Consider the following 14,588-nt stretch of genomic DNA (forward strand, 5'->3'; position numbering starts at 1 on the left):
TTTTTTTGATGCTCGGGTGTTCTCACCACCTTCTTGCCTCGACTTAGCCTTGTTGCCTCTGTTGCTCATGGGTTGTTTCCTGCAAGCTTCCTTCGATTTGTGGTGCTGATCTTTGATGTGCTCTTTGGCGGTTGTTGAAGCCTTCTTTTTAGCCACTTTGAGGGCTCGATTTGGCTTGCTTTCTGGCAATTGTTCGAGTCTGGAGGTCATTCGGATGGCAGCAGAGGCAGAGGAAGTTGTGGCAGAGGATGCAAGTTGTTCGGTTTTTTTTTTCTGTTGAGCTTGGTTTTGTTGTACTTTGGTCCATACTTTTGTTGTTGTGTTTGTGTTGTATGTGAAAAAAAAAAAAAAGATCCATGACATTAGTAATATTAGAATGTGAGACTTGTACATAAACAATTATATGATTTTCATATGAACGATGAGTTTTAAGTTAAATTTAACTAAAAAAACTTACAAAAGTTATTCTCTACTCCAATCATACTTTCTAGTTAGAAAATCCTCACTATGTGCCCAGCCCAGATAGGAATAGGGACCAAGGTGGTCTCAAGACCATCTGAGTATGGAAAATATATATGTGAAGGTCTTTCGAGAACCATTCGAATGTTTGGTACGAGTCTCTTTTGTGCAACTACATGTTTGATGTAATGTATGCTAGGCATATCTTGACATGTTAAGTCGACAACACTTGACAAGTTCTCTATATATCACTCATCAGATTGCTTCGGTATATGCTGATATCTATTGACATATGCGCACAATAAGCCCACCAAGTGAATAAACTGATTTTTTTCTTTTGCGCGCTTCACATTCTATTCCTATTAAAAAAAAAACTTGTATTTAACACTGGACCTCCAAAGGTTCAAATCCTAGATCCGCCACTGTATGTGCCTTCTTTTTTTTTTTTTTTTTGAGAAAGATTTGACGAGATTAGTTCTTCTCTAATGATCGCATGCGTAAGTGCCCTCAAAGAGGTGAGGACCATTACACCCAAAAACCCCCCGCCCGTCCATTAGAATGAAGTTTTTTTAGGCAATGTTAAAACAATAATCTTTAATATTAAGAACCGCCAAGCGTCCAGTTGTGTAAAGACTAATCCGTTGCACTGACGTGACTTTGTTATGTCACTCTTGATCTATTGTAAAGGATAAGACGCATGATTATCAATGTCGATCATCAAAATATTGAAAAGACCTACTAAAAAAAAACATTTTCATTATATAGGGAATGACTTTTTAGACAACAAATTCGTAAAGTTGGTCGTGCAATCACAAAACATGATTTACAATTAAATTGGGTTACTCCATTAAATATATCTATAACGTTATGTTTAGAAGTACAGATCTTCTCTGGACTTAAAAAAATTGAGCATAAGAATCAAAAATTGAGCATAAGAATCAAATGATCCGGATCGTTGAAATTTGATTCAACGGCTACAATTATTATAATTTTTAGAAGAGTTTTTTATTTGTAACCGTTGGATCAAATTTCAATGATCCAAATCATTTAATCTTTAGGTTCAATTTTTTTAAATCCAAAAAAGATATGTACTCTATATTTAGTTCGTCTTATGCGAAAACCTTGTAGGCATGATGGTTCGATCACCAAAGACAGCTTAAAGAACACAATGTCAAACTCGTGTTCAATAAAGATTGCTGAATAAATAGAATTAAATAACTAAACGGTTTCGATTTTTTCAATCCAACATCGAAATTATCTAAAATTAATTAAATAATTAAACAATTTTAAATTTAGTTAATCATATACAAGTCTCATCTCTGAAGGATGACGAAAAATTAGATGATTTTGCTTTTGGTACCATGCAGATTCTTGAATAAAAAATGTTTTAGCAGAAGGACAATCCTTTCATTTTCCAGTTCATCTTTTGGCAGTAATTGACACGAATGGTCGACACGATTTTTGCTTCGTTTATAGTACCAAGGAAATGGACCTTTTATCTAAATTAAGGCATTGGAGAGATAATCTTAGAGGATTATGATGATCTTCAAATTACATTCGTTAATCGTATATCATGTGGTAAAAATTATTGTAATTTTTTTATTTAAAATTAAATATAAAAAGTACCTGATGAAAATTAAATACAATGATTAACGGATGTGATAGGACGAGATCCTCACAAAGAGGATCCGGCCAGGATCCTCTCTCAAGGCATTGTATGTAGAAATCCGTCGGCTACAAATATTCGAAGTCTTGTCCAAGAAAATTGTCTTTCCAAAAGTTTAAGAATTAATATTATGATTGTGATTGTACTTTTGATTTGTAGAGATACTTATTTGTATGTTTGGAATACACAATTGGATATAAATGTCTTTGTGGAATCTGGGTCCTCATTGTGAGGATCTCGGTAATTTGTGAATCGTGTCCGTTCTTCGTACATCGTACGGTCATAAATCATTTTAAATTTTTTTATTTAAAATTGAACACAAGCAGTACTTGACAAAAACTAACCGCACGATGTAAGATGAACAGACACAATTCACGAATCTCTGTGATCCTCACAAAGAGAATCCAGAGAGGATCTTGTTGGTGCATTTGTACTATGAGTAATATTATAAGATTATAATTTCAAGATATAATTTCTTTATGGTATCAGCCAGTTAAGGTTGCAAAAATCGGAAAGAGATCATCTTCGAATCTCTCCCTCCAAAGCCCAAAGATCAAGTAATATGAGCTTTTAAAATTTGATCAACCGGCTAAAAATAGAGAAGTGCGTAAAAACTTTGAAAAACTATAATAATTTTTACCCGTTGGAAGTTTATCTTACATGGCCGGTCCCAAGCCCGGGTAAAGGAGGAGGGGGAGGGCGTCAGGTAGTCGACAGCCGGCACTCCACAGTTACGTCGAATCCTTATGAAAATGAATTCAGAACGAAATCGCGCTAAAGCTAGGGCGTCACCCGTAAGTGGCGCGCTGTGTGGCCCGAGCACAGTGATAAGTGAGCAAGGGTCGCTGTATCTTCATAGGCACCCGGATGCAGTGTTAAATGAGCAAGGGGGCCATAGAAACTTCTTTTCGAACGACTCCACTCAAAGTTGTTTGGGAGCATATGCACCTATCAACTTTACACGGGACACACAAAAGAAGTACTTTGATTCCATTGGACGGGGGAGGCTGAAGAAGCTAGGACAGAAGGGTAGAGTTCAGGAGAGTAGAATGCGTTTAGGAACGTGGAATATAGGAACCTTAACGGGAAAATCTATGGAAGTAGTGGAAGTTATGGTGAGGAGAAGGATAAATATTATGTGCCTACAAGAAACTAAGTGGGTTGGTCTTAAGGCAAATGATCTAGAAAACTCAGGGTTTAAACTTTGGTACTCGGGCACAAATAGAACGAGAAACGGTGTTGGCATCATCGTGGACAAGACCTTGACACAAGATGTTGTAGATGTCAAGAGGGTAGGAGATAGAATCATGGCAATCAAGATTGTAATAGGACAAGAACTTATCAATGTGATTAGTGCGTACGCACCTCAAGTAGGGTTGGATATGAGTTCGAAGGAGAAATTTTGGGAAGACCTTGGAGACTTGGTGCAAGGAATTGCTCAGACGGAGAAGTTATTTATAGGAGGAGATTTAAATGGACACGTGGGCAGGGAGACAGGCAACTATGGAGGTTTTCATGGTGGCCATGGTTTTGGGGAGAGAAACGAGGATGGGGAAGCTATCTTGGATTTTGCAATGGCATATGATCTCTTCTTAGCCAACACCTTCTTTAAGAAGAGAGAAGAACATGTGATCACCTACAAGAGTGGGTCGTCAAAAACACAAATAGATTTTCTTCTAATGAGGAAAGGGGATCGTATAACTTGTAAGGATTGCAAAGTTATACCAGGAGAGAGCGTGGCTAATCAACATCGCTTGTTGGTGATGGATGTACATATCAAAAGAGTGAGAAAAAAGAACAAGACTTGGAAGTGCCCAATGACTAGATGGTGGAATCTAAAAGAAGAAAAACAAGTCATTTTCAAAGAGAAAGTAATCACCCAGTGTGTGTGGGATAGAGAGGGGGAAGCTAGCCAAATGTGGGATTCCATGGCTAGTTGTATCCGAAAAGTAGCAAAAGAGGTGTTAGGAGAGTCCAAGGGCTTTGCCCCACACCAAAAGGAATCTTGGTGGTGGAATGAGGAGGTACAAACAAAGGTGAAGGCTAAGAAGGAATGTTGTAAAGCCTTATACAAGGATATGACCGATGAAAATGGTGAAAGGTATAGAAAAGTGAAGCAAGAGGCGAAGAAAGCTGTGAGAGAAGCTAAGTTAGCGGCTTATGACGATATGTATAAGCGACTAGATACCAAAGAAGGAGAGTTGGATATCTATAAACTAGCTAGAGCAAGGGAAAAGAAGACAAAGGACCTAAACCAAGTGAGGTGCATCAAGGATGAGGATGGAAAGGTTCTTGCTACAGAGAACGCGGTTAAAGATAGATGGAGAGGTTATTTTCATAATCTTTTCAATGAAGGACATGAAAGGAGTGCTTCTTTAGGGGAGTTGAGTAACTCAGAAGAGTGTAGAAACTACTCTTTTTATCGTCGAATCCGGAAGGAAGAAGTGGTTGTAGCTTTGAAGAAGATGAAGCATAGAAAAGCAGTAGGCCCAGACGATATACCAATTGAAGTGTGGAAAGTTTTGGGAGAGACAGGTATAACATGGCTCACTGACCTTTTCAATAGGATTTTGAAAACGAAGAAGATGCCAAATGAGTGGCGAACGAGCACTTTGGTGCCTATCTACAAGAATAAGGGCGACGTACAAAATTGCATGAACTATAGAGGTATTAAGCTAATGAGTCATACAATGAAGCTCTGGAAGAGAGTCATTGAGCATAGATTGAGGCAAGAGACACGGGTTTCGGACAACCAATTCGGGTTCATGCCAGGGCGCTCAACCATGGAGGCAATCTATCTCTTACGAAGATTGATGGAAAGATATAGAGATGGGAAAAAGGATTTACACATGGTCTTTATAGATTTGGAAAAAGCGTATGATAGGGTCCCAAGCGACATTCTTTGGAGGATTTTAGAGAAGAAAGGAGTACGAGTAGCATATATCCAAGCTATAAAGGATATGTATGAAGGAGCAAAGACTGCCGTAAGAACTCATGAAGGACAAACCGAAAGCTTTCCCATAACTGTAGGATTACATCAAGGCTCATCCTTAAGTCCTTACCTTTTTGCGTTGGTAATGGATGAGTTAACATGACATATTCAAGATGATATTCCTTGGTGTATGCTTTTCGCAGACGATATAGTGTTGATAGATGAAACTCAGGAAGGGGTAAATGCAAAGCTTAACCTTTGGAGAGAAGTGTTGGAATCTAAAGGTCTTCGCCTAAGCCGATCAAAGACAGAATATATGGAGTGCAAGTTCAGTGCAAATGGAGGCCAAAACGAGTTAGGGGTGAGGATCGGAGATCAAGAAATACCAAAGAGCGATCATTTTCGTTACCTAGGATCTATCTTGCAAAAGAACGGAGAATTAGATGGAGATCTCAACCATAGAATACAAGCTGGATGGATGAAGTGGAAGAATGCATCCGGCGTGTTGTGTGACCGCCGTATGCCACTGAAGCTCAAGGGAAAATTTTATAGGACGGCAATAAGGCCGGCGATGCTGTATGGCACAGAATATTGGGTGGTGAAGCATCAACACGTACACAAAATGGGTGTAGTTGAGATGAGGATGCTTCGTTGGATGTGTGGGCACACAAGAAAGGATAAGATTAGGAATGAGGATATCCGGGGTAAAGTAGGAGTAGCCGAAATTGAAGGAAAGATGAGAGAAAATCGGTTACGGTGGTTTGGACATGTGCAAAGAAGGCCTACTGACGTTCCGATTAGACGATGCGACTATGGGACAGAGGTTCAGGGCCGAATGGGTAGAGGAAGACCTAGGAAAACTTTGGAAGAGACTCTAAGAAAAGACTTAGAGTACTTGGATCTAACGGAGGACATGACACAGGACCGAGCACAATGGCGTTCAAAGATTCATATAGCCGATCCCACTCAGTGACTTGGATTTTCCAAGTCTCCAACCGAGAAGTTTTCCTCACTCGGGAAATTAAGGGAATACTACCTCAACCTACATGCTCCACTCACAAAGCTTCAACATACAAGCTTCAACAAAAGAAAATTCAGAGAACATAGCGAAGAAGGCTTTGGTGTATTCAACACAATACGTTGAAATGAAGGAAAGCTATTTATTGATATCCCCGATAAGTCACAAATATGTACATATACATGAGTCAAAATAAACAAACAAGAGGGAGCCTTCACAAAGGTTGCTTAGGAGAAGTCTCAGCAGTCGGTAGAGCCCCAGAAAGAGCAGGCACTGGAGGGGGATCATTTGGAGCCTCAGTACTGGACAGAACCCTAGAAGGAGGAGGCAGCAGAGGTTGATCATTTGGAGCTTCATTACGCCGTACAGCCCCAGAAGACGAAGGCAATAAATGCCTTTGGAACAAACCCACAAATCTCTGATGATCAAGTAAAACCTGACCATCAGATTCCTTCATCTGGTCAAGCTTCCTCTTCATGTTTGTAGCATAGTCATGTGCGAGCCGGTGCAACTGTTTATTCTCATGCTTGAGCCCTCTAATCTCCTGTTTGAGACTCATCACTTCAGCCGCCAATGATTCAACTTGGCGGGTTCGAGCAAATAGGCGTTGGGCCATGTTAGACACAGAACCTGCACACTGAACACTGAGAGCCAGAGAATCCTTAATAGCCAACTCATCAGACCGTTTGGAAAGTAGTCTGTTATCTTTGGGAGTGAGAAGGTTCTTGGCCACTATCGCAGCGGTCATATCATTCTTCATCACGAAATCCCCAACAGTAAGAGGACCAGTAGGGGAGACGAATGATGGGCGCCATATGTTGTCTGGAGAAGGCATGGCTGCCTCTTCAACAAGGTTCAAGTCAAAACGACGGTCGGAGGGGCCAGACATTTTCAAAGGTGTTGAAGAGAGAAGAGGTCGGACAAATCAAGATCTTAGAAGTGCAAGAATGGAGCTTCTACTGGTGGAGATTCAAGTGTGCTTTGGAACTTAATGCCAGCCTCTATAAAAATCTGCACTCGACGGAGCTTCAGAAATCGAAGAGGCGTTTGCTTTCTCAAAAGCTGGGCTGCTCAGAGACCACGAGACGTTTGCTTTCTCAAAAGTTGGGCTGCTCAAAGACCACGAAGGCCGATCTCAGAAATCGAAGAGGCGCTTGCTTTCTCAAAAGCTGGGCTGCTCAGAGACCACGAGGGCCGATCTCAGAAATCGAAGAGGCACCTACTTTTCCAGCCTTGTCAGCACCTGTCAGCTTTGCGGAAATTATGGGCATTATGTCGAAGATTTCTGGTGAAGTAGAAAGCACATGAATCTTACTGTTCAATCACTCACACCCCACACGCAACATTAGCTCATGGGTACCACAGATAACTTTGCAGCTCCCACTACACCGCTCTGACCAAGAAGGGTAAAAGAATAGCAAAGAAACAGCACTAACAAAGTTTAGACCCATAAATTTTGAAGGTCTAGCTACCATATTATTACCCACAAGGGTAAAGGAACAGTACCACTGCTGGATAATTGGAAAGTCCCTGTGTGTCAACCTCTGTGCTTCGTGGCAAGATAGACTAGCAAACATGCCCAACCTTTTCTCACATTCGAGAAAACACTCCCAACAAGATTGCTTGCTCCAAAATCGAAGAGGCACCGCCCTCCGAATCTCGAGAGCCAGACTCCCAACATGATTACTTTCTCAAAAATCGAAGAGACACCGCTCTCCGAATCTCGAGAGCCAGACCCCTAGCAGGATGGCTTTCTCAAAAATCGAAAAGGCATCGTTCTCCGAATCTCGAGAGCCAGATCTCCGACAGGATTGCTTGTTCGAAAACCGAAGAGGCACCACTTTCCCAACTTCAAGAGCCGGATCTCCTTGGATAAAGCTTGTCTGTAATTTTTACACGCAACATCAGCTTCCCAGATACCATAGACCACTTTTTCAAAGTGCTCTGACAAAGTTAAAACATGTGAAGCTGGTAGCTCCCACTACCGTGTTATGACCAAGCAGGGTAAAGGAATAGCATTACTACTTGTTGTTAGGGAGACTCCTATATATGTTGACCTCCATCCCCAACAGACAGGCAGACCTGCAAAAATGCTCAACCCTTCCTCATATCTGAGAGGGCACTCCCAAAGAAGCCTTTCGAAATATTCAGCTTTCTTTCCCCCCGATAATACCTCTGCAAACAAGCTATACTAGAGCAAGAATATCTCATATCATCAGGGTTAAAAGCAAGAGTATCCCATATCATGTTTTTTCCCTGTCTTTTCATTTGGCCTTGTTCTTACCGACAAGACAAGGAGAAAGAGAGCAATCAGTCAGCACTTGGAATCAAGCTTCCAGTCAGGAACTGACTGCCTGGAACCCCTTACTTGATTACTTACCTGGCATTGCTCTCGAGTACTCATCTTCAACATCGTATGCTTCCAGGGAAGATACCGCATCTGCCTGAGGAACATATAGGGCAAGTGAGAATGATACAAGGAAGCATGTGGAGACAAGCGTAACAGCACACGTGCCGATACATCCACTACTCTGTCAAAAGCAAAAGTATCTCATATCAGCAGGGTCGAACGTACTATAGATTTGATGGACTTGTTTTGACCCTCAAATTCTTCAATCGGCCTTATACTCTGGAGGAAACCAGAAAACCCTCCAGCCCAGTTCAAGAATAAGCCTGTGGAAAGTTACTTCTTCAAAAGCAAAAGTATCCCATATCATCTCTTCTCATTTTTCTTCTCTTTATCCTTCATGCTGCCTGCAAGATAGGGAGAATGTGAACAATCAGCCGGAACTCGAAATCAAAGTTCTGATCTGGGACTGATTGCTTGGAGCTCTGATTGCTTACCTTGTCTGTCACCTCTTTCAGCAGATCCCCTAGCTCGGCGACTTGGAGGACTCCTACTACATGGTTTGTATCGCGCTTGACCAAGCCCGAAACTACAAGTAAGCTTCAAGTGAAATTGATACATTACCTTGTGCATCTCCACCAGTTAAAGATACCACCCCTGGATGGAGGAAGAGTACTTCCAGAGAAGATGCCACATCTACCTACGAGACAGATAAGGCAAGTCAAGACGATACCACACTCCGGAACTTAGAAGTTTCGTGATTACGAGATCATTCTCCCACAATATTTCCTAATGTCATTTGTACTAAATCATTCACTTGTACTCACTAAAAGAGAGCTTGAACCTATGTACTTGTGTAAACCCTTCACAATTAATGAGAACTCCTCTATTTCGTGGACGTAGCCAATATGGGTGACCCACGTACATCTGGTGTTTGCTTTCCTATCTCTATCCATTTATATACTTATCCACACTAATGACCGGAGCAATCTAGCGACGATCACAAAAAGCGACCGTTTTCGCTACCTAGGATCTATCTTGCAAGAGAACGGAGAATTAGATGGAGATCTCAACCATAGAATACAAGCTGGATGGATGAAGTGTAAGAGTGCATCCGGCGTGTTATGTGATCGTCGTAGGTCACTGAAGCTCAAGGGAAAATTTTATAGGACGGCAATAAGGCCAGCGATGTTGTATGGCACAGAATGTTGGGCGGTGAAGCATCAACATGTACACAAAATGGGTGTAGCGGAGATAAGGATGCTTCGTGGGATGTGTGGGCACACGAGAAAGGAGAAGATTGTGAATGAGGATATCCGAGGTAAAGTAGGAGTAGCCGAAGTTGAAGGAAAGATGAGAGAAAATCGGTTACGGTGGTTTGGACATGTGCAAAGAAGGCCTACTGACGCTCCGGTTCGAAGATGTGACTACGGAACAGAGGTTCGGGGCCGAAGGGGTAGAGGAAGACCTAGGAAAACTTTGGAAGAGACCCTAAGAAAAGACTTAGAGTACTTGGATCTAACGGAGGACATGACACAAAACCGAGCGCAATGGCGTTCTAGGATTCATATAGCCGACCCCACTTAGTGGGAAAAGGCTTTGTTGTTGTTGTTGTTGTTGTTAATAAAAAATTTTAAGATCCGAATCACTTGATCTTTGGGTTTTGGAGGAAGAGATCCGAAGAGAATATCTTTCCGCAAAAACCCTAATGTGCTGCACCCTCTCCCTTGACCCAAAGTTCTTTTGGCATCTCATTCTCCCATGCTTCCTCTTCCGCCCCCTCTCTTCCTTCCTGACCTAATGTGGTTCACTTCTTCAAGCTTACGGAGACCAATTTTCTCAACTGGACGTGTCAGATGCGTTCCTTCTCAATTGGTCATGATCTTAATTGTCTCTTATGTTGATGGCTTCTCCTCTGCTCCTAGCACTGATCTTCCTACTGTTGATGTTTCTGCCAAGCCTAATCCTGAATATGTTTCGTGGTATAAAACTAATTAACTGGTGTGCAGCTATCTTGTTTCTATTCTCTCTCCGATTTTGTTCTCTCATTCTCAAGTCTACGTGGCTTACGCTGCTAATTTACGCTTCCGCTTCCTTGATTTGCAAAAAGAGACTCGCTCTATTCATGACTATCTTCAAGAAGCCAAGAGTATTGCAGATAATTTGACTTCTACCAACCAAAAGGTCTCTGATATCACCAATAGTTCTTGAATTTGATCCAACACATCATTTTAGTCGTGTAATTTGAAAATTGGTCGATTTCGTCTCTGAAATTGAACACATCAATCTTCTCCATGCCATCTACTGTCGTTAAATTTTTGCTAGTTTGTTGACGTGACACAATATGAGGACCACCCAACTACTCATATATTGCCACATGGTTTAAACAAACAAAAATAATTTTTAACCAATTTTAAAATTTCAAATACCATGAATATTAAGAAGGAAAGTAACAAAAAGAAAAAGAACCAAAAAAAAAAAAAAAAAAAACCCGCAGCCCCCTCTCCCCTTGTCCCCTTCTCCACTGATTACGTGATTTGTCTTGGGTATTGTTTTTGGTCTCAATGCCACAAAATGGAGAAAAAGGGAATAGACGTCCCACTATTGGAGGCTGTCAACTTAAGAGTGTGTTTAGATTTGTGTGTATATTTGACTTCTTAACTAAATGATTGTACACCGAATGGGATGCTGGTTTGGTTAAGTTCATTTTTATGCCTCGAGAAAACGATGAAATCAACATTACAAGTGTTTACAATGGAGATTCGAGGCTGATGAGCTGATCTACATAACTGGAAAGTAAATAAATTTGAAAATGTAACTAAAGCAGTAAACACTAGCAACATTCAGGCAATACAAGGCAAAATAATGCTAGAGGGGTTCCGTGATATCACTAATGTATGACTGAACTAAAAATAAAACATTGTCTCATAGAGGCCTAGGTTGGTTGGAATGGTTGTCAACCGAATCATACTACGTGATTGCAGAGCTATAAAAAATTTAGATAGCAAGGATTGTAATATGGGTTTGCTTTGAAGAAAGCATGGATTTATAGCTGAACAGCTAAAATATTTACTGAAGACTAATTTGTTTGTGATGAAAAGCAATTGGGTTGATTGAAAAATCACTTGCGTTTGTATAACCGTAGAGATTGAATGTGACAAAGGTCTTTTGCTTGAAGCCTTTAGCTTTATTGATAGGTAGTTCGAGAGGAGCATCCTCGATCATATCTCTGAGTTGGAGCAAGAGTATATTGGTCTTTTGACGCTGACAATAAGTGCAATTTTTGGTTGGTGACACATTCCTTGTCATTTAAGGAAGCGAGATATTCTTGGGTTTGGTCGTTCACATGGCAAACGCGCTCTGGGAAGGGTCGAGTCTGAGTTCCAGTGGTGAGGTCTAAGGGGAAGAGGTCATCCTGAGCCCTGGGGACTTAGCTTGAGTTCGATTTTGAAATTGGTGGGCCGGTATGGCATGCCTTTGTGTAAATAAAAATAGATTGGCCCTATAGCATACCTTGTTTTTATTTATAGCCCAAACAACAGCGCTCAGCTCTCAATGAATAATATATACATGTGACAAGATTTTTTTATAGAGTTCCGAAGAATTAGATACTCAAACTTTTAAATAGGTAATTTTTTTTTTATAAAAAAACACAAAAATCGAGATCTAATAGTTGGAGTATAGAGAGAAATGCTAAGGAGATTATCTCAAAGTGAGACTCTCCATAGACTCTTCGTCACCTCACGTTTTTGGCACAATATTTTATAATGTAAGCATAAGAATTGTGCAAAAAACATGAGGTGACGGAGAGTTCATAGAAATTTTCACTTTTGAGAGAGTCTCCTTAACATTTCTCAGAATATAGAATACTCTAGAGCACGAATTTTTTACATGTGAAATCTAAACTAGAAACAAGCCCATATGACTCAATGTCGATTCTATACTTTGGTTAACTAAAATTGGTTCCAATATGGTCCCATCTTCCAGCCACTACATGAGTGCAATATATGAAGTTTTATCATTCTGATAGAATGTGCTATTAAACACATTTAGGGGTTTTTTGATTAACCGCATTAAGACTGGATTTGACTATCATTAATCTGATATCTCAGTTTGGATCGAACATGTAGTTAATACTGTTAATTAACAGTTGATTAAATTGAGATTATACGTTCTCTATGTGTGCTTATTTTAAACCATTTAAAATGATAAGCCTAAATGGAACCAACTCAAGCCAATTCTTATAATTTGTTCAAGTCAAAACAGTCCTTGTATAAAATGTGAATATCTTATTTACTGAGAATATTATACCTTCTTTTTTTTTTTTTGTTGAACTTGAGAATATTATACAAGAAGCATAGAAAGACAAAATATTTCCGAGTGTACCATGTGTCATAAATCGTACGCATAACAAGTGTCTCATCAAAACCAAATGAGTCACCAAGGATGTCACGCGTCGACAAAAAGTAGTTAAAGAATTATCTTTATTAATTCTTTAAATAATTTTAATTCAAATCAAACAAATAAATTGATTTAAATTTAAAACAAATTAATTGATAGAGTCAAGTCACGAACCTAGCCACAAATCAAGTCTTGGTTCTTTCGTCAATTAATTAAGTCCACAATCAAGGCCAAATCAAGCCCCAATCAAAACTTGGAGAGCCTATAAATACGACGCTCTAAGACAACGAAAGTGGCTCAGAAATTCATTCTCTCACCCAAACGTTCAAGCTCTCAAGCCCCAAACATTCCCAAATGCTCAAAAGACTCAGAAAGCCCTCTACATTCTTTGTCACAATTGTAAAGAATCTCAAGCACCACTACACGTGACAATTCTTCAAACACCACAAGCCAAAACCTTGCAACATCCGTTCATTTGAGATTAAGTCACTACGAGCCTCGTATCAACAACCCCTACACACACACACCCTTTGCATCCCTAATATCGGACTTGAGGATCAAATTTGTAGTCAAAGATTGTAACCCTAAACATTCATCAATACAAATATTATTTTGTACACATGTTCTTGTTTGATTTGTCACAAGAATCTCGCACTTACAGTTGTAAACTATTCTAACTTACAAGAGGGGCCTCGAAGTCAAGCATAAAAGGCAGGTGCACTACCTCTGACACAATATGAGGTGTTTTTGCTGCATTGTTTATATAACAATATATTTACACTAACTGTTGGAAAATAAATTAATATCGAACTCGTCATTTACAAGATTCTAATTGGTGTTTTAATGTTTTAAAAAGTGATAAAACCACAGTATTTAAAAAAACTCGCCTCGGGACGTGCCTAGGCGGCATTGGAGGCGGGGCTTCACCAGTTTCGCCTCTGTTTTATGGGAGTGGGCGAAATACTCGCCTAGACTCGTCGGGGCATGCCTGAGGCATCAACTAGGCGTCCCTTTTGCATTTTTAGGTTGCAGAAATCTGGATTTCTTTTAGTTGCAAGGCTGTTTTTGAGTTGCAGACCAAGAAACTAGCGAAGAAGATGAAGACGACGGCTAGGATTTTTTAGGCTGAGTTTTTTTTTTAATTTTTAATTTTTGTCTTTAATGCTTTAACTACCCCACTTTGTTAATATTTATTCCCCACTATCTTCACTTATTGACATTTATTACCTGCCATCTCCTTACTCTTCACTTTTTGATTTTAATATGTATTTCCTCATATACAAGATACATATTAGATAACCATTTTTTATTTTAGGGTAAAAGACTGTTTACTACCCTCATGTTTTGTGGTTTTCAATATTTAGTACATCAAGTTTTTTTCGTCTCAGATTCATACCTAAAGTGTAAATTTTGGGACAGTCTCATACATCCGTTAGTCAAACTGTTAAGTTTTCTGTTAACTGTGACGTGGCGCACTGACTGGACGTCACGTGTAATCCATGTTTTTTTTTTCTTTCTTTCTTTTCTTTTCTTCTTCCTTCTTCTTCTTCTTTTTCTTCTTCCTCCGATTGCAACTTTCTTCTTTTCTTTTTTTCTTTTTTTCTTCTTCCTTCTTCTTCTTCTTTTTCTTCTTCCTCCGACTGCAACTTTCTTCTTTTCTTTTTTTCTTTTTTTCTTCTTTCTCCTTCTTCCTTCCCCTTCTTCCTTCTTCTTCCTTCTCCTTCTTCTTCTTCTTCTTCCTCCGAAATCTGGGGAAGTTTTTTTT

At 39.9% G+C, this 14,588-nt stretch overlaps 1 protein-coding gene across 1 annotated transcript; it reads left to right on the forward strand.

Moving 5' to 3' along the window:
- The first annotated feature begins 8,517 nt into the window (after positions 1–8,517).
- LOC126629992 (uncharacterized) lies at positions 8,518–10,053 on the forward strand. The gene has a single exon (XM_050300166.1). The coding sequence runs from the start codon at positions 9,518–9,520 to the stop codon at positions 10,007–10,009; it is 492 nt and encodes a 163-aa protein (XP_050156123.1). The 5' UTR covers positions 8,518–9,517; the 3' UTR covers positions 10,010–10,053.
- The last annotated feature ends 4,535 nt before the right edge of the window (positions 10,054–14,588 follow it).

This window comes from Malus sylvestris, chromosome 7 (genome assembly GCF_916048215.2).
Source record: "Malus sylvestris chromosome 7, drMalSylv7.2, whole genome shotgun sequence".
Taxonomy (NCBI): Eukaryota; Viridiplantae; Streptophyta; class Magnoliopsida; order Rosales; family Rosaceae; genus Malus; species Malus sylvestris.